At 39.7% G+C, this 20,757-nt stretch overlaps 2 protein-coding genes across 3 annotated transcripts in view; one reads left to right on the forward strand and one right to left on the reverse strand.

Moving 5' to 3' along the window:
• Positions 1-20,757, forward strand: part of SMC3 (structural maintenance of chromosomes 3) — a 1,169,611-nt gene that overhangs the window by 331,105 nt on the left and 817,749 nt on the right. The window lies entirely within an intron of this gene.
• The window catches only part of LOC103814130 (VPS10 domain-containing receptor SorCS1), a 258,007-nt gene that overhangs the window by 83,544 nt on the left and 153,706 nt on the right, over positions 1-20,757 (reverse strand). The window contains exons 4-5 of the mRNA XM_030241082.2: positions 20,117-20,275; positions 6,586-6,659 (exon numbers count right to left, since the gene is read on the reverse strand). Of these exons, the coding sequence (XP_030096942.2) occupies positions 6,586-6,659; positions 20,117-20,275 (233 nt within the window). The remainder of the gene's footprint in view (positions 1-6,585; positions 6,660-20,116; positions 20,276-20,757) is intronic.

Below are 20,757 nucleotides of genomic sequence, written 5' to 3' on the forward strand. Positions count from 1 at the left end.
CTGAAATAGAGGCAAATTCTCAGGAGGTAGCTGCCTATTGCTGGTAACATAGGGTGGGAGGAATGTCTTAAATGAGGATCTAAACTAAGTGGGTAAAATTCAGTTAACCAGGACTAGATCCTGATTTTAAGATAGCCCTTCAATCCTACATCTCTTTTTCATATATTGAGGAAACTTAAGACTTCAAGCTGGCTTGAAGAGAAAGGAGGAGGAAAGTACCCTCTAGTTGCAGCCTCTGAGCTCCCCTCCTTGATTTCATGAACCAAACCTACCTGATTTACAGCTTCTCTGCTGGTACAGTCTAATAGGACCGATTTCCTACTGTGTTAAGACCACGACTCTCCCACCTTGTAGTGCTGTGGCCCAGTCAGGCAGCTCTGGAGGAGGCCAGCAAGTCATGTAGAGCAGGAGTGGAAAGGAGCAGTGTGCTGCTCATTAAACATACAAGAGAACACAGCAGCTCAACCTTCCTGACACAGACCTAGGCAAATCCACAGGTGATTTACCTGTGCACTGCTTCTCCTTCTCAAGGTCTGTCCTTTGCAGGTGCACACAGAGAAATCAGCTGCTTATTCCAATGCCTGCTGGAGACTGACAGGTTCCAGGGTCCTGCACAGCTCTGCAGGCTCCTGTTACTGATCAGCCCCCAAATCAAGGTTTTGAAGGTGGAGAATGGATGCCTGCCTGCTTCTGCAGAACTTTAATGAGGGAAAGTGGATGATGTAGAAAAGCTGAAGCTCATGGGAGTCTGTACTCCTTTATAAAGTATCTCTGGATGATTTTTTAAGAAATAGCTGCTGAATTGGGAAAACTAAAACCACCAACCCATGCATCAACCAGACTGTGTCCCAAAAGGCTTAATCAGATGAACATTTACTTCATTCACACCTGCTGAAAACTGTCGTGGGTTTCTCTGGCATGTACCCATAACCACCACATTTAAGCTATGAAAAAACATTTTAAATTAATTTTTTTCCCCCTTCAACTCACTGAATAAGACTTGTGTGTTAGATCAAGTGGGTGATTTTCTGGACAGGCTGTCACAATGCACTTTGATTGGCATCTTTCCCATCAGCTTCCAGCAGTTGTCCTGCAGTGATTAAAAGGTCTTGTTCAGCCATACACAGCATCATTTGTAAACAGCCCAGGCACTGAGGCATTTAAATTGCCTCAGCCCACCTGGGTGGGCGTGCAAATCTCACCCAGCCAAGAACTGACAGAAACACTGGGACAGTGCACCCAGCTTGCTCCAAGTACTTGAATATAATGAAGTTTTTAACAGGGCTTTGACACCTCATCCCCTTGATTTTCAGCTCTTTCAGCTGCTCCAGTGAACACAGTCAGAGCTTTTAAAATACAGTCTCCAGCCTCCTCTGAAAAAGAAAATATATATACTCTATAATTATACACTGAAGATTAACTTTCTTTGCTACTACTCATAAAAGAAACACAAATATAGCCCTATCTACTTATCTGTCCTCCCAGCTGCTCACAGGCTTTTCTCCCCTTCAGTGTGTGTGCATATTTTTGTATTATTTGATGGAAAAGTTTGGTTGGGTTACTGTTTTACAGTGTTTGCCTCCATTTTCTTCTGCTCATACTCAGAAAAACATAGGACTGAGTGGAGACCTAGCAACACCTCTTTCCAAACTGACACATCTCCTTTCATTTCTTCAGGGAATCATTAAAATCGTGGACATGTGATGCTGCTGGAAATCATAAATCATGTGGGTTGGAGTGAATCCTAAAGATCATCTCTAGTTCCAGTTCTCCTGCCACAGGCAGGGACACCCTCCAGAAATCAGGCTGCTCAAAGACCCATCCCACTTGGCCTTCAACATTTCCAACTTCCACAGCTGCTCTGGGCAACCTGTGCCAATGCCCCACCACCCCAAAAATAAATTTCCTCTCAATATCTAATCTAGACCTGCTCTTTTTCAGCTTGAAGCCATTACTCCATTTTACCACTCCATGCCCTTGGCAAAAGACCCTCTCCAGCTCTCTTGTGGTCCTTTTCAGGCACTGGAAGGTGCTCTAAAGTCTTCCCAGAGCCTTCTCTTCTCCAGACTGAACATCTCCAGGTCTCTCAGCCTCACAGGAGAGGTGCTCCAGCCCTCTTCTTATTACAGCCTTCTTGAAGGATGGAACGCTGTTATTTTTGTGTTTCTCCTACTTGCTGGTCTGGGTGCAACACCCAAATAGAAAATAAAATCAATACCACTGGTAGAATAATGTTTGTAATCTGATGACTACTTTACTGGTTGGGCTTTTCTATTGTTCATTTTATGTTAGTTTTTAGGACACTTTTATTATTTGATTCCTTTCCTCCCCCTCCAAGTTTCTCAAGGTTAAGTTTTGATTAGAATTAGATGAGAATCTTTTCAGAAAAACATTTCATTTTGATTAAAAGCTATTACATTTTGAAACATTTTAAGGATATTTTTAACTTTTTTTTTTTACTTTTTTATTTTTAGGGCCAGCTCTAATGACTTACTGACATTAAGGAAATAATTTCTGGTGGAAGTCATGACTTGATCTGAGAACCAGAATAAATACCTTGCTTTTAATGACCAAAAAATTTATATTTTGGTCTTATAGGACTAGATGGACTTCGAGCAGTTTTTCTGCAACTATTGGTCATGGACGTTTGGATTTTCAAGTCACACAGTACCACTACTGAACTTTGACTAGATGACTGAACCACTCTAAAAAATGAAGAAAAAAGCAACATAACTCCCAGTGCATCTGGTTCACCAATGTACTCACATTTCTATTCACTACAAACGAGCATCTACACCAGCAAAAAATTGCACACTAGGAATCCATACAAAAAATCACCAAGTATCACAAAAATAAACACAGAAATATTTAAATAAAGCATTTTTATCCAACTCTTTTAACCAGGATCTACTGCATTCTCTTTCCCTAATGCCAACTACATTAGTAGACACTGTGCTATCAGCAATAATCCATGTATATTAACTTGTTTCTGTATTACACTGCTGAATTAATACTGCTCAGAATACTCCTTCCTAGTAATTAGGGCATTTTCACAGAGCACACAGTTCCAGAATTACAAAGTACCTTGATAATTTCCACGCATTTTTCTGTCACAGTACATTTAACAGCAAAATCTAAAGAAGCTACTGCAAAAATAAGAACAAACATGAGACTTGTTGATAGAGTACAGAACAGCTGTGTCCCTGCATACACTGCCTGTATGTGGTGTGGATTCTTCCAAGCCTCCACCTGACACACAATGTGTGGTGGACTCTCTGAGGGGAGTACATTTTCTTCAGTACACCTCTTCCACATCCCTAGATCATGCAAACAGATATGTGATGACACCCAGATTTCAAGAATTATTACAGAGCAGCCCATCACCAAAGCCTGCCCAGCCACAAGTGTGTACTAACAATTTTTTAATGAGGTAGAAAACTACAGCTCTCTTTTTCCAACATTTGTTTTATTTTGGTTTTGATGGACATTTTTAAGCCAAGAAGTCTCCAGTCACCTCTCATTTTAAAGGTTTGACTTTATCTGCTCATCTCCCACCTGATGTCTCCTTCCATAGAGTGACACTACAACTCTTTCATCACACAGGTGGGTGTCAGGGCATCACTTAGAGCTGCACGTGGAAGTATGAAAATGGGGAACAGAAGAGCTTTGAATAAAAAATATTTTATTTCCATATTAATGGCTCCTCTTTATGAAAAAGAAGATGAAAGAATAAAAACTACACGTGGCCTACAAGGAACTGAGTTGTGTCTACAGAGTGTTTTCTCAGAGTTATGTAGTAAGCATCATCAGGCTGTTTTCCTTCAGGGATTTCAATTTCTCTGGAGTGGTAGGAGGAAGAGGTGTTTCACAAAGCAGCCAAAAATAAGCAAATAAAGAAGAAAATTCTCTTGGCAACAGATACAAGAAATGCAGCTGTAAAAGACACTACAGCTTCTCTGCAGTGTTTGCAGGGAGAGCCTCCTCAAGACTAAAACTAGCAAGCTCAGTGGAGTTTATTCACAAGACTTTTGAGTGACCCAAAAGCTATTTACAAGACAACACGACAAGCTAAAATGGCAATGAAAATATCAGTGAGCAATCAGGAAAATGCATTTTTGCTTTCATCAACCATTCAAACCCATGTAAAAGTCTTTAAAGTCTTCCAGGTGCACCTTTCCTGTCAAAACAAGCAGCATAACTAAATGCAGCCTCAGGAAGGCCTGATGCCAGAGGCTTTGCTTTGTGTCTTCCAATTTTAGAGAAGTCCTACTTTAGAGAGTAGTGGAAGTAATCTGTTCTAAACCTACTCCTCGGCCTTCCTTAGATACCAGAATATTTCCCTCATTCTCTGCCCAGTACAGCTGCCTCCTGGTTGATCCCTTCAAAGCCATTTGGTTTAGACAAAGCACCAGGAACAGGAGAGAGCATCCCCACATTCTGCTTCAAGGTGTGACTTCAGGACATTTTACTTCACTATTTATTTCTGCTCTTAAGAATAAGTGAAGTCGGTCTTCTCACTTTTCAGGCTGATTACACTCTGCATACAAGCCAAAATATACAATAATAAAATGAAACAGCCCAGCCAACAACAAATCACGGGGCACTGAGCAAGGCTTTGCCCAGCCTGTACACCAGCACTGGCTACAGAGATGGTGCTGCAGAAATCTGGATTTCAGCTGTACTTCTGCACCCTCTTAGACCCCAGTCCCCTTTTTCCAACTGTGACCATGCCTTGGGTGCAAAGGGCTTCCCCTCTGATTCAGCATTTCAGGGCTGCTGGATCCTCAAGGACCTGGCTGCACAGAATGGAAATGCTCAATGAATCCCAGTGCTGCTCTCTGTGGTGCTCTCCATCACACAGGCACAGCTGCTTTCTGCTGTGGATGTGCTTGAAGGCTGACATTGTCCATAGAATTGCAGCTAAAATTATTTTTTTGCCCTAGGGTAATTATAAATATGCCAGAATGAAACGCAACAGTGTCTCCACAAGTTGTATTATTCTCACTTTTGACAGCAAAAGTACAGTCTAGCTTACACTGAGGTGTGTTATGCAAGGGGCATTCTGTGCAAGGTGAAAATACAGGCTTGCAGTTTCATGCTTTGAGAATGGCTGTAGGGAAATTGGATGGGTGGCTGGAACATTTTTTTCATCTTTTAACTTGCTCATTGCCTTTGAAGCTCCAAGCCTAAGTTCTCTTATTTGTTAGGTTCTAAGAGGCCTTCAAATTTGAGCTCAGCAGAAAGGGAAGTTGTAACTTCATCAGTTTCCTTATTGCAGGCATCCATCAGCTCATTTCACAATAAACCAGAACTGTAAGCAATGACAGGAAACTATAAAAGGCTTGGAGGACTCTACAGGACATGGGGGTCCAGCAACAGGGACAGTCCTTTCAGTCCTCTGAGCCACTTCAGCAGTTACAATTTGTTGGATGTCTCAATGACAAGGTACCCAGATTTCTATGACTTTCTGCTTTTGTTAGCCCAGAAAAAAACAGAAGATGTGTAGAGCTCTGTGTTTGCATCTGACATTTTGAGACCCTGTTAGGAGTCCTGCAGGAAAGAAATAGTGATATAAACACACATGTGACTGTGTTATATCATAGACACTCCCACAGCAATGAGCTTAAGTTAATGGAATTTGGTTTGCATTAGCTTCAGCTAACACAGGTTCTGAGAAAGGATTAAAAAGCAGAAGCAGCAAACAAAATCTCTGGTCTATCCTTTGCAGACCAAATACAAATTCAACATTAAAATTAAATTTGACCTAGAGCTCTTCCTTCTTTTATAAATTAAAAGAAAATATTTGACTGAAGCAGTCACGAATCTTGCTATGTTCAAAACCTGTGGGTTTGACATAAATTTATAGTTTAGAAACTAACATGCTGGTCTTATTCTAATCACTGGTTCAGCTCCTCAAAATTTCAAGATTACTATATTGAGTAAAAGTTTCTCCTCTAAAGGCATATTCACAGGACACAAGCCCACTTCTGCTCACAGGCAGACTAATGCCTCCAGAGGGAATTGATGGGAAGTCCCACACATTTACCCCAAAAACACAAGAAAATCTTTGATTCAGACTATACAACCATGTTGGCAGGGGACAAAAAAGTTCACTGTCTTCTTCATCTCTCAGTCTTCTTTTCCATGTGAGTCAAAGTTACACTGATTTCTGTCTAGGGGAAACATGCTCACTTTCAAGGGCTAAGCAGGTCTAGCAGTAGTTAAATCACACCACCAGCCACTAGAGGATGTCTGTCTGTGGCAGAAACGCTGGTGTCCTCCAAGACTTCAGGCTTTGTCCCTTAACTGTAGCAGGACCAGACTGAACTCTTCACTCTCCCATCCTAAATCAATGCTTTGTTCAGACTATTATTCAGCATATTTCAGTTCTGCAGGACTCTTAGATCAAAGGCCCACTATTCCAATGTTGTATAAACACTTAATGCCCCTTTCATACCATTTCTAAATTATTCTCAACAAACCAGCAGTGCAGACTGTATTCAGCCACGTTGCCTCCAAGACTTCATTCCAGCATCTCTGTATGAACTTGTGTCAAGGAAATCAGGAAGAGGGTTTTGCTCTTACCAGTAGAACCTGTTGGGTGTAACTCCCTCATGAAGAAGCAGCCATCTTCTGCCAAACTCCACAGAACTGAATAACTGTGGACAAAACAAACAGTCATGAATCACAGTGAAACACAAAGATACCAGACAAATTAACCTGAAAAACCCTTTACTACTTCTGAGACAATGACTTGGACTTTTATTTGTCTCAGTCTCAAAGAAACACACCTGTGGAAGTTGAAACATGTCTGTGGTACCTTTTATTGGCACAGAGAATATTGAGATGTGTGATTTGGGACACAACTGGTATTACCTGAAGGATCACTTTATGGGTAAACCCAGAAACCTGCCCTGAACAAAAATTCATCATTCAGTTGCCTTCCTCAATATTATGTTCAGAAGAATATTGTTTTTCCAGTAGCAGTGCCATCCTTAGGAAGCTTTGTCAATCTGGCACCAAAAAATGTTCTAACATGTCTAGACCTCCCTTGCAGGACTGGATGAGTTGAAACAGCACAAGTTACTTGTTCCAAGGAAATGCGTGATCCTCCCTCTGCTCTTGGCCTTCTCCTGCCAACAACGTGACACCTTCTCCTCCTCTGGTTGTGCAAACAATATCCAAATACATCAATCATTTCAGAAAATCTTTCCATGATAAATACCAAACCAGCCTGAGAAAGGTCAGCAAAAAGGCACGTTACAGGTATTATAAATCCTCTGTCATATCTTTGAGGAATGATACACAAATGTTACTATTACAGAGCACTCACCAACATCTCCCTAAGTGCTGCCATCAAGCAATTCTCAGAAGGCCAGTAGAGGGAAGGATCACTTGGGTTCTGTTATTTCTTTTGCTTAATTTAGCTTCAAATTCATCATGTGGAAGGACTGAGAGGCAGTCAGCCCTACACTTTTCTTGCTGATTCCTCCTGTTTTCCCTCCTTTCTTTGCCTGGTAGACTTGGTCAGTCCCCTTTTCTGGCAAGGCAGATGTTGGACATTGTTTTTTGAACTATTCTCTCTCTTTTCATGACATCTCTTGAAGGATTTTGCATAAAATGCAGATGACCTGAATCTTAATTGCAAATTTTTTCGGAACATGAAGTGGCTGTGGATTGGTAGGAAAGATTGATGTCTTTGAGATTACCAGAAGAAAAAATGATTAATTAAAAGCTTTGTGTTTATCAAAACTATGACTGGAATGTATTTTAAGAATTATGAGACTGGGATATAAAAAAACTTTGAGGTCTACTTATTTGGATATTGATTCCAATATCCATACCTTTCCTATGTTAAAAACTTTTAAGAACATGGAGAAACTAATTGAAATAGCTTTTTAGTAAAGAGTAGACTGGCATGTGTTAAAATTTACTTTGAAATATTAAAGCTAAAAATTCACCTCTTTCATCTCCCCTTCTCTTGAACACTGTCAAAGAAGAGAGAGTGAAGAAGGTGGAGGGGACAGAAGATAACAAGAGTAAGAAGAGGGAAAACAGTTTTGTTCTGTGGCTAGAAGTGCATCCAATTTTAAAATTTCAGTGAGACTTATTTTTCCTTAAGTAGAAGATTATAGGTCCATTTTATTTGAAACTTTAGGAAACACTAACTATAACAAAGGAACACTTTTCTTTTTGGAAATTATATAAAATCTTTTAGAACATTGAACAAACACTTTTGGAAGTGATTTAAGGTCATCTATTCAAGAACTTTACCACTACAGGAAGTATTTTCCCTCCCTCACACTCAAAATTCATTTCTAGACCTTTTTTTATAATTGCAGCAAATATAAACATGATAACAATAAGCTATTGCTATTATCTCTTATCTTGCTGATGTCAAAGTTTTTCTTTTCATGGTAAAGTAGTTTCTTCTGTGCTAAGCACTGTCTTTGACATAGAGTAATTTAAGTTTCAATAAAGCTCATGTAATCATTTAATTAAAAACAGGATCAATCCAACCTCAGCAAATACCTCTGTATTTCCAGAGCAGGGATAAACAGGATGCAAGATTTCCACGGAACTGATGTTCCCACAGCTGAAGTCATCATATTGAATCTTGTTTTCCCACTTTTTATCTCTCACCCTTATCCCTCTCTGGCTTCCCTGAGCACAACTTCCAGCAGGTTATTCCCCCTCTGAATTTGCTGGTGACAGTAACAGTGCCCAGAACGAATTAATCACAGCCTGCCAAAGCTTTCTCTGTTCAGGTGTGGCACCCTCCTCCCCTCCTGCAGTCCCACTGCAGTGCCAGGTTCTTGACAGCCCCGGTGCCACAGCTTCCCTCTGGCTCTCCCAGCACAGCTCTTCCTCCAGAGGAGCCTTGACCTGGAGCATCCTTCAACTCCCCCACAAGAACAGAGGCTGTGATGCTGCACAGCACCCAGGCAGCCCTGCTTTCTCCTGATCTGTGCCCTGAGGAAGATGTGATTCAGGCAAAAAAGTGCAGAAATGCAGGAGTTTCTAAGTCTGCTTCAAATGAAGGAAATGGATCCAGCAATTCTACTGTCAGGGCTGGACTGTTAAATTAGAAGCCAGTGCCCAGTGAGCTGGAGACAGCATGTGAGAAAAGGCAACAGCTCTCAAAGGGAAATACCAGCTCCCTGGGAGCCCATATCCAAAGCTCTCATTGTCTTTGATAAGACACTTTCATAACCAGACATTAGAAGGTTTTTCATCCTCTGCCATTATCTCAGCACCAGCTTTGGCCTTTACTGACTCACAGCAGCACAGGCAGCACTAATGTATCTTCAGCAAAGAGGGAATTCCCCACCTTATGGACAACCACCTCATCTCCCACCCCAAAAAAATGGCAATAAGGATTTTTTCAGGTATTTTATTCTAAGTATCATTAATTTTTAAACCTAGTTAATTCAGTTGGACTGAAAAAAAGAGAAGTCTTTGAAGGCTATGTTTCTGTCAAGTATCGGTTATGATCCAGCTGGGATTATTTTTCCCCTTTTAGCAATTGTAGTGCTTGAATGGATATTTTTTAAACCCAGCATGGCATTTTGCTCTTGTTACAAAATCCCTCTCTCTCCTGGGACTTCTTGTGATAGCCTTGTACGTGCAGTCCCTTCAAAGATGACATTTTGTTTTCTTTGGCAAGCACTGCTGTCTGATGACAATTTGCATTATTAGACTGAAGTTAGGGAATCTTCTTTGCTGCAGTTATTTTTCAAGCACAGATAGAAAATGAACCTATTACAATTTTATTGTATGTTTTCATCTGAGGGCCAAGCTGACATTTCTGTTTTCATGGAGACAAAACTGTTATGAAGTACAAATCTTGTATTGATCTCTCAGATTTGACCCTTGCTCATCAGGGAATAATTCTCTTCTTGCTTCTTCTCTTCAACATTTATTTTTCTGTGTAATATGCAGATTGTGTAACCACCAGTAAACAGCCTGGGTTTGCTTTGTTTTACTTTTTTAAATCTTAATATTCTGTGAAGTAAAAACCTACCACCTACCTCATTTATATAAGAGAAAAGAAATGCAAAGGAAAGGAAAAGAAAAGGCTGTTCTGAGGTTACAAATACCTTCTGAGGCTGAGCAGGGATTCAAATAAACCCTTTGAATGGTGAGACAATTCCCCAGCCCCTCACAACACGACACCACAGTCTCTGGGAGTAGGGAAAGCTGACATCTGACAACTGAACTTCTTTTCTTATCTACACTATCCATGACATGATACTCCCCCTCCCTCTTTTTTGTTTCCCAGCCAGTATGAGAACCCAAGAGCTGCTCATGTATTTCACAGGAATAGTGTAAGCTTCACCTTGAAATGCTCTGGGATATCCAGGTAACAGCAGAATCCAGCTGCCATTATTCTCTTCCCCTTCTAATTTCCTCATCTTTCCAGCACCAACTTAAGACATGACTAATTTTTTCTTTTGCATTTCACAGTAAAAAAAAACAAACTAAATTCTATAAAATACAGGGAGAAAACATGATTTCTTTCCAAAATGTTCCATTAAGAATAACTGGGTTTTATTTGACCCACCCATTCTGATATAATACCACCTGAAGGGTCATTATGCCAGTCAAGACCTACCATCAGCCCTTCTGTTTTCAACAGATTACTCTTCCTAGCCAAAGCTGTTATGTGAGGAATGTCTTGTGCTTCCATCTTCACTTTAGTGCCTTTACAGATTGCTGCAGATACAACTGACCCTGAGTGTCCATGATGTTTCATCATTCAGCATTCAAAATAATTGGATTAAATATTTGATTCTGATGCTCCTTCACATACAGATCTTGAATCGTGTGGCAGTTCCATGTGCTTCCTATGCTGATGAGGATATTAAATTTCAGACAATGATTTAATCTCATTCACGAAAAAATATGCACACAGAAATTCAAAACCTGGTTAAATAAAGGGTGATTTAAATTGCATGTTGGAAGTGACATTAGGGAAATACTTTGAGAAGTCAGTAGTTCCTATTATTTCTCTTTTCCTTTAGAGATTTCCCCTAAACATGTTATAATGGAATACAGCATGGAGTCTGAGTTGACTGGGTTTACCAACTTTGGTCTAACATTCAAAAGATAAAAGGCTCTTTCTCTCACCTCTAGTTTCCATGCACTCTCAACTAATTCTCCCTGGACACAGATCAGACCAAAAAATCTCAATCTACACTACATTATTGACCTAAAAACACCCCAGATGCAAATGGAAAACTAGCTCAGAACAGCTTTGAAGGCACTGGGTTTGATTCAAATTCACCTCTAATTCCATGAGAAGGTTTCTGCTAGCCACTGCTCCTGGTACTTTCTTCACATATGCTGACTTCTTGACTCTTAAACTTCCTCATGTTTCTATGAGATGATTAAAACTAATGCTATTCTTGCTGTTTCCCCCTTACCCCTTCACACACCATTTATTCACATACAAAAATCCTCATAACACCAGTGCACCTTAGCCACAGATTTTGCACTGGTGAACCATATAAATATTTTGAGAGATCTTTCTTTTCCTCAAATTTCAAATTCACCAGAGAATTCAACATCCCAAAAACAGTTTAGCTTTAACTATAAACATAACAGAGTCCAACTGGAAAAAGATATTTTTTTTCCTAAAGATACAACAACACTATTTGAAATACATGCCAGCAAGTCCTTCTTCTTCTCATACATTTATGCAGAATAAATTTTATATTGCTGATAAACTGCACTTTACCACGACGACTTTTACTACTACTACAAATGCAGGTGCATTTGAAGAAATTCTAGTGTTCTACAAGGTTTCAGTCATCATTCTCATTGTTCACGAGAGCATTTTTCAAGTATTATTAACTGTGAAAGACCATATTTTGAACTGATCTAAAAGCTCAGGAAAGCAAAGAGCAGTAGGGAAGGCATCATGTGGATTGCTGCAATTTGGTGATGTACTTCTCCATTTTAAATCTCTCTTGCATTTATTTTGCTTTCTGTACAGTTTGCAGAAAAAGTGGGATTAGTGTATCAAAGAAGGACTTCAGATTGAACATGTTTATATAAGCACAGGCAATAGTCCTTTATGCCCCTTTGCCCTTGACTCTATCTGTTGGATGAAATCACAGTGGGAGAGAAGTTTCCAGAGTGGCAAAAGAGACATCTCAAAATAGGAATGAAATGGAATGAACAGGGATTTGGATGGACACATGTTCCCCACATGCATTCAGTGCAGCCTACTTGGGTATCAAACAAAGTACATTACATTTAAAGAAATTGCTGCACAGGGCATTTCTTCTTCAGAGCTGCCAAAGTTTGGGAGGTATGCTGCCATTCCCTGAATCAGACTATGGACCAGGTTCTCCTCTTCTAAACTGCATTTTACAGAACAGTATGTTTTGTATAAAAAAAGAACATGAAATCATGCATGGTAGTTCTTTCCTAAAATAAAACACACAGAAATGGGCTACAGGGCTGACACTCATTTACTTCCCTGATCTCTGATCTGTTTGTAAGTTCCATGGTTAAGAAGCTTAAATATCCTTGAAGCAATAAAGTTCACAGGATGCTGCAGAGACTTTGAACATTTTAAGTTGCAGGCAATGCATTAATCACGCACGCAGAACCATCAATAAGGTTACCCAATAATTGGTGCTCATTGAATGCTGATGGAAACACATCAGAGTGATGAAGCTGTCAGATACCTGCTTCACAGCCCATTCAAACACCAGTGATGTCTGCAGCTGCTTTTGCTGATGAACCACATGCTGCTGCCATGCAGAGATGTTTGGTTTGGTCTGAAAACAGCAATTGCTTTTGTGAATGTTCAGCACATCAAAGCACCCTGAAGATGACCCTCAGCTTTCTTCCCACCTATCCCTCAATAACTCCTCACACACTGTCAGCTATGAGCCACATCAGCCAGTATTCTGATTTTGTGGCAGTTTGAAAGCAAGCAACTGCATTAGGATGATGTCCCCAGTTCATTCAGCTCCCATGCTAAAAAAGCGACAGGAAACATATTTTTTTACCAGGAGGTATTTAAAGGACTCTGACTGGCATATGTTTTTAAAGACAGAAGGAGCCTCTAATATCATCAGTGTGCTCTCCTCCTAACAGATGCTGCACCATCTTTACCAGTAACTCAAGCAGTAGAGAGAATTATTCAGGCCAACAAGTGATGGCTGAACTAGATTGTATCACTTGGAAAGACACCCAATCTCAAGTCCAAGGGATGATGAATTTACCACTCCACTTAGTATGTTTTCCTCAAGGTTAAATTCCTTCTCTGCTAAGAAATACTATCTCTGTTGCAGACAACAGGGTACCCAGCAGTTGCTTTCTGCTGTGTTGTAAATTTACTAAGTAGATTCATAATTGCTTAGATAACTGCAATAAATAAGCACATTTTTGTTTAAAAAGTGCACCGTATTTGAATGAGAACAGAAGAGAAAAGGCTTACTACAGCAGAATTTAGGGCAAAGTGTCAGAATTTTCATGCACACATGCACAGCTTTAAATTTAAAAATAAATTATTGTTCATCATTTGCATTATATTAAAACCTACAGCCTTTGAGTGAATGTAGTGTTGAGAGGCACTTTGTATAATAAGAAAGTGGAGACATTTTGGAGATTGCACTCAACCAAATGACAGAGACAAAGAGAAGACAGAGGTGAGTCATGTACAGAAAAGTGATGGAAGTTGCTCAACACCACAGAGGTCAGTACCACACCCAGCAAGATGGAGTACATGCCTTTATTCCTAATCCAGTGAACCATCCAACTCTGGTGGAATGGAAACAGTCTTTTTCTTTTATGGAAGTAGGAAAAGTGGAGTTATATAGAACACAGAAAATCCTGAAGAGAAATAACAGATCTACCCTTAGCTAAAGTATGTATCCAGGATCCAAAACCAGAAAAAGAACAAGTTCTCTAAGGGTACAGAGGGCTGATGTTTATACAGATGGATAAGCAAGGATATATTGATTTGCCTAAAGATGAGTGAGTCAGTGGTGAAGAGCACAGTGATTACTGCTTGAAAGTCTTTCCTTCTGATTCACTGATCACACTCCTGGACTAGAAATCCATCTTCTGCTGGGCTCTGCTAGTTGATTTTTTCCTTTTTCCTCTTTATTATTAGAGTAGGAAACAACATTAGAGATTCCTATCACTTTTAATTCCATTCTTTATTTTAAATTGTTACCCCAGCATGTTATGCTTAGTGAGGTCTGTAAAAGACTGATGGGTACTCTAGGAAACTATATTTTTCAACACACTTACTACACTGGCTTATGGCCAATCTAAAAAGGAAAGGGAAAAAAAAAAAGAAGATACAGCCTGGCCTCATTATTCTTCTTTTGATGACCCTTCCTTGTTTATTTTCAGAATGCTGGCTGCCACCAAACTTTTCAATTTGCTTAGAGATAGCAAAGGATATTTGCAAAGGGTTGTGTGCAAGATGTGTTATCACCCATGATGCCTAACAGGTATCTGTGCTTCACATCCTCACACACAGCCCTGGCTACACATGAGGGTATTTCTGTGCATCCCTTGCTTAAAAACATAACCAGGGAGCAGCAGTCACAAGGCTTTCTTTCCTGAGGAAAGCCCTATGCATCCCTGGCACAAGTGCTGGATACCAGAAGAGGTATCTAAGAACAAGCAGGAATTGCAATGCTGCAAAAGCTGGGGCAAACAACTTTTAATATGGAAATTCCATGTTACTTTTTCCATCTTCAAGAATGGGCATCAAAGAGTACCAGGTCTGCTGGAAAACTGGCTTGGATTATTAGTGGTGCCCCAAATATTAACACAAAAAGTGCAGACTGTTGCAGGAGGGATGCCACAGGGAAAGGGGGAGTTATTCACACAGGCTAATGTTTGCTTTATGCAAACTAGTTCCCTGGTTGTGTCCACAGTCTGTCAGAAGAGATAGGCTTTTCCAGAGGATGATTCAAAGTGGCTAATGCTTACCACTCTAGAGAAGCTTTTTTCCTCTCCATTAATTTTAGATGGGATTAGCCTCCCTCAGCTAACATCAGCCCAAGTGAATAGTCCTCTGAATTGTTGTCACCACTGCTGTCAGCAGTGTAGCAAAAAAAAACCCAAAAAAACAAAACACCACACCAAAAGAAGGTCACTTGATGGCAACAGGTTTTTTTGTGGGGTTTTTGGGGTGGGTTTTTTTTTTGTTTTTGTTGTTGTTGTTTTCTTTTTGCTTTTTGTTTGTTTTTTATTTTATTTTTTGTTTGATTTTTGTTTGGGTTGCTGTTGTTTTATTGGTTCATTTGCTTTGTTTGTTTTAGTTTGCATTTTTTTGTTTGTTGTTTGTTTGGGTTTTGGGGTTTTTGGGTTTTTTTTGGTTTTGTTTTTTTACCTATGATGCAATTTCTGAGAAAATTAATCTGGATTTTATTCTCCCTTCTCTGGTCTAAGTAAGAAATTACTGTTACCATTGAAATGGAGAGTGTGTAAATAGAAAAAGAATAATTTATGTTGAAAGGAACCCCCTGGAGGTTCTGGGTGTGATCCTTTTCCAAGCAGATACCCCCTCAAAAGATCCTAATGCAGTGAAATGAAAGGTTTTAAAATTACAGAGTGTAATCAGAGTAGCCCATGACATCTTGAAGAGTGAATTCTGGCTACATCTCTGGCACATACTCTACTGTCAGACACAGTGTTAGACCAAAACACAGGGACAGATGGGGCTGAAGGTACTTTTAAGTGCTGGCCTGCTGTCTCACAGACATCCTGTGGCCATGTGAATCTGTATCTCTTCTCTAAGTGGTTTCTCTGTCATCCCAGATATAAGAATACCTTTCTCTTCCACTTACATGCATGAGGAGTGGACATCCTTTAATGTAGGAAAATGAAGAAGATGATATGGTTTGATGTCAGAAGATATGCTGTCCCAAAAGTATCAGAATCCTGACTTGCCATATTTTAGCACTTTAGAAATACAGACAAGTATCAATCCCTAATTTTCATCTTCAGCATGATACACACAGTCAATAAAGGTAGGCAGATGGAACCAGATATTTGGAAAAGACCAAAATGAATAAAGAAAGAAAAAAACCCCAAAACATAAACCTCTTCATTTACTAGTGCTATGCTGGCAGGGTTCCTTTAATTTGGGGTGCCTTGCTTTTCAAGAGTTACTTTAAAATGGGAGTGAAGAAGCAACAGCAATAACTCAGTTTTAAACCTGCTTTTCAGCCTCTCTTGCTGCCTTTCACTACTTGAGTGCCTTTGTGCATTTATCCCCGAGCTGGGCAATTACGACTCTGCATTTTGCCTGTCTGACTTGTGTTTCCCAATTTCACCTTTATTTCATCTCTCCAAATAGCTCTGTTATTCCTGGCTGATTACTAACCACTCCTCTGTGTGCCTGACCCATCTGAATAGCAGAAGATGTCTCCACATGAACTAGAGGCTCTTATATTCCACGGTCTGATTACACAGCAAACCACTTTTGAAGATTACACAGTAATACATAAGTAATACTCCCATAAAATACAGCCCCTCATTCTACAAGCAAGCTGATTAAACCTATGAGAGCTGACATGTACAAGACCACCAAAAGCCTTTGCCTCACAACCACTGCTTTACTGTGCTTGGAGTTTCCTCATGATTTGTAACTCCTTTATGCAGAAAATGGAGAAGCATGCAGTAGTTCTGCAATTATGTGGTAAGAATCAGCCAAGTAAAAACCGTACTTTCAGCCAGAACAATTAATGCAATCATGAAGCAATTAGTACAGGCAGCAGATGGTTTGCTGCTCTTTTTTCTTCTCAAGACTGGCAGGAAAAAGCCATGACTGAATTAGGGACTGGTCTGTCAGCAGTGGTAATTCAAGTCCACTGCCCAAGGCAGAGACACAGGAGAAAGACATGTGAACAAAAGCAACCGAGTCACTGAAGCTTAATGAGCTATTGTTGGTCAGCTGAACCCCAGTAATTAACCACATTCACTACAATCAACACCCAAGAAACTGGGACATAAAATTACTTCAGCTAAAACAGATTTCCCTGCCATTGAGTAAACCCCTATTCAAACAAACAAGAAAAGGTCTGCTCATAGTGATGGACTCAGTGGGCTGAGAAGAGATTGAGGGATGATTCTGTGTGACCCACTTACTGTTTATTACAACTGAGCAATGAGAGGCCTCACTACTGTTGGCTTTGCCCTCATCAATCCTCAATGGGATGGACAACTCCTGAGAACCAAAACAGTCCAGATCCAATGTGATTCCTGCCTCTCAGGTGCTGTATTCACCACCTGATTTTCCCCATCCCATTTGCTGCAAGGACACGATGCAAATGGATGACAACAATCAAGTGGCTTGCAAGAAGGATGTAAAAGTGTTTTCTAGTTGATTATCACCTCCCTTCTGTCAACAGCAAAATTAAATGACTGCACCAATCCTAACTGGTCAAAATACAATTTACTCTTCAAAGTCCTCATCAAGAAAACCCTTCCAGCCTCTTCAGTCAGTAGCATCCAAGTTAGTGGCATCAAACTGTAAATTCCTTACCATGCAGATACGTTTCCCTTGCTCCTTGGGGACTCTCAAGACAGTATGTACACAGTGCCTGGAATCCAAGGAGTAATGGACTCTCTTCCCTTAAATACAGCCTTAGCACAGGATCAGGAAATAGCTAACAGAAGTGTCATTTGTTGCAAAGCACCCCTCAGCTCCCATTGCAATTATCTAAATACCTGCAGGACTTCTTAATTACTCTGAGAAAATTCTGCCTTTGGATACACAAACACAAAACCAATGGGAGTCATTTACACTTAGCCATAGGCTGAACTTGACCCTTAGTTCGAGTTACATTTAATTTAGTCCAAGGTGATTAATACTCCTTGCCTGCTGGTTCCTCTCTACAGTTCTTGGGCAAAGCTTGTCAAAGCCAGAAAATGTATTCATTAGGCTTTAAAGTAGAAACCAGGTCTGTGACTCATACCCATTCAGTGTACTTTTAAAATTCTATTTTGGACTTAATTGGTACAGATCTACAGACTCTGTGCTACCTGATTTTTGTCTTGTAACTACAGTATTGAATTACCAACAGTTATTCAATTTGCTAATCAATTCCATAACAAAAAAATTTTATAATACAGCCTACATCCTTTCTCCCCAAACACCTCACACACACGCCCCATACACACAGCTCCAACTCCACCCCCACAAATCCATGTTAACACACAAACAGACCCTGTGTTCTTATATCCATGTCTTTCAGGATTCTGTGGAACAGGGGGCATTTCCTATGAAATAATGATGATATACTTCTTGGTAGCCATCAATCATAAATTAAATAAGCCTTAGCTGTATGGCCTCTAATGCAGAATTATTTCCTGACCAGACTGAATACCCTAGCAATTGAAATGAATTTTCTACTATATGCTACTTTTATTTGACATAGCTCCCTCTGAAAGTTTCATTGATTTTCATGTAATAAATTTCCTGTTATTAAACACTGTAAGTTTCATTCCAAAGGTCCTAAAAAGACATCAGAGACCAGCTTCTGTTCTGTTTTGTATCAGTCCAGAAAACTCAACAGCTACAAGGGAAAGGAAACATTTTTGCCTTCTCTAATTACATACTGAACACAAAGAAATAATTTAATCTGCACATTCCTCTGAACAGAGTATAACCATAGTACACTGTACAAAATGCTGTGAGAGGGGTGAGTGAAAAGGAATGCATGCAACCGACTGTACAGAAAGAATTAGGAGGCAAGATGCATTTCTCAGTTGCAAAGAGTATTAAGCTACAGTCCTGGAAGGATTCTGGTTTTGAATGTAAAGTGAAGGAAGAAAATTTTCCAAAAATTTCAATACAATCATTTTGCAACCTTACCTACTTACTCAGTTTCCTTATGCCTTTGTTTTCTCAGGCATACTGTAATACCAAGCCTAATTCATGCAAAATGAAAATTAGTAGTTCAATTATTTTACAATTAATTTAACTACACAGACAGAACACATCACAGATTTCAAATTTTTATGTTGATCCTTACATTAATGTATAACCTGAACAATTCAGCCAATAGTTAGCTTATCAATTATCTTCACAGATTCTATTCTTACATCCTGCATAAAACAAAAAAGAGACCACTAAACTACTTTGTGTAAAAGCCTATTTCACTCTTTTACCCTTGCTAGGAGCTCAACAAACTCTTCTGGTCCTTTTCCAGGTTTATTCATAAAACTTTAAAACGTCAGGATGTGAAATCAGCAATTTCTCTGAGCAGTTTGCTCCAAAGGCTAGTTATTTTACAGCTGAGTTTATCTGCCACTGACTCCTAACCATCAATTTTTGTTAGAAGTTTTTATCACTAAATTGAAATGGTTTCTCCTATGATTTGTCTTTCCCCATAGAAACATTTATGTGCAACAATATAGTTTTCCTTCAATATGCTTTTTGTTGAACTAAACAGATTGAGGTCTATCAAATCCTTTGCCGTAAGAAAACTGACTTGTATTGATGTGTCTGATTTTCAAAAAAATTCCAACAATGAGTTCTCCTCAAAAAAGTCCTGTGTTGTTGTGTTAGGTTGGGCAGCAAAAAATGAAGGCAAATCTCACAGCATATTTATTTGGCTGATGGATTACCCATATTGAGGGAACTGGACTTAAAGGAAATTGATTCAGTGCTACTTTTTCCTCTTAGAAAATCAAAAACTACTTGAAAATATGCCAACCAGAGAGGAACAAGGAGTGTCTTATACTGTTCTTGGAGCTGATACTAAACTGGAGGAAAAGAATTGTCGAATAAGAGGCCAAAAGCCTCATTAGAGGTTTGTGAAGGCTCCTAGCTGTCTTCTCTACCCACTGCCTGTCACACAGTATTGCCAAAAGGATGGATGAATAAACACAGACTGCCAGATCAGTAATAGAGGGCTAGGCCCCAGGAACACAGCAGATGCCCACATCCTTTACTCTGACCTTTACACTGAGGCTTGGTCAATGTTTCCAGCTTGGAAATACCAAACTGGAATTTCCAGAGACTGTCCTGGGGTCACCCCAAAGACTGTCCTGAAAGCTCTGCAGCAGTTGCACAGAGACATGGGGAAGCTCTGGGCTCTCCTCAAGCAAACCAAGCCACAACTCTTACCTTCTGATCTTGGCTGTAGGCTAAGATCCAATCTTCCTGTTTGGGGTGGAAGAGCAGGCTGTGGATGTAGAAGTTCAGACGGTATTTTTGATAGGTGGCTCCTTCATCAGAACTGATTAATAAGCTGCTTTCAACTTCTGGATCAGTCAGCAGCATAATCTATATGGAAGGGAGAGTGAAAATACATTGATTAAGAGGAATCAGATGGAAAACTAAGCAAGCAGCTAGGAACTTCAGAGAAGCTTATTATATATGACTATTAGAAAATGCTTCAATGTAATGTCAAACTACTATGGCCAATGTTTCAGTAATGAAAACAGAATATTTCAGCTGTTTATATAAACACATAACATATGATCAAATAGGCAGAATGGCTTTACCACTAGTTCAACCAGACGTAAATGAAGCTGTGCTTAGTTTATTTGAAAAATTAAACCTTAAAATTTAACACTAGAGCACAGAAGTTACCAGACAGGCACAGTAGGCTGCCAGGGATTTCAAGAATGATCTAATGGAGTGGAATACAAAAAGTCAGGTGCTAAGAAAAGAAACCCAAAACACAGAGAGAGGAAAGAGGCTGATTTCTAATGGTGGGTTTTGTTAGACTCTGGCAGAAATTTCAGAGAAGGCAGTTTGACTGC

Source organism: Serinus canaria, chromosome 6, assembly GCF_022539315.1.
Source record: "Serinus canaria isolate serCan28SL12 chromosome 6, serCan2020, whole genome shotgun sequence".
NCBI lineage: Eukaryota > Metazoa > Chordata > Aves > Passeriformes > Fringillidae > Serinus > Serinus canaria.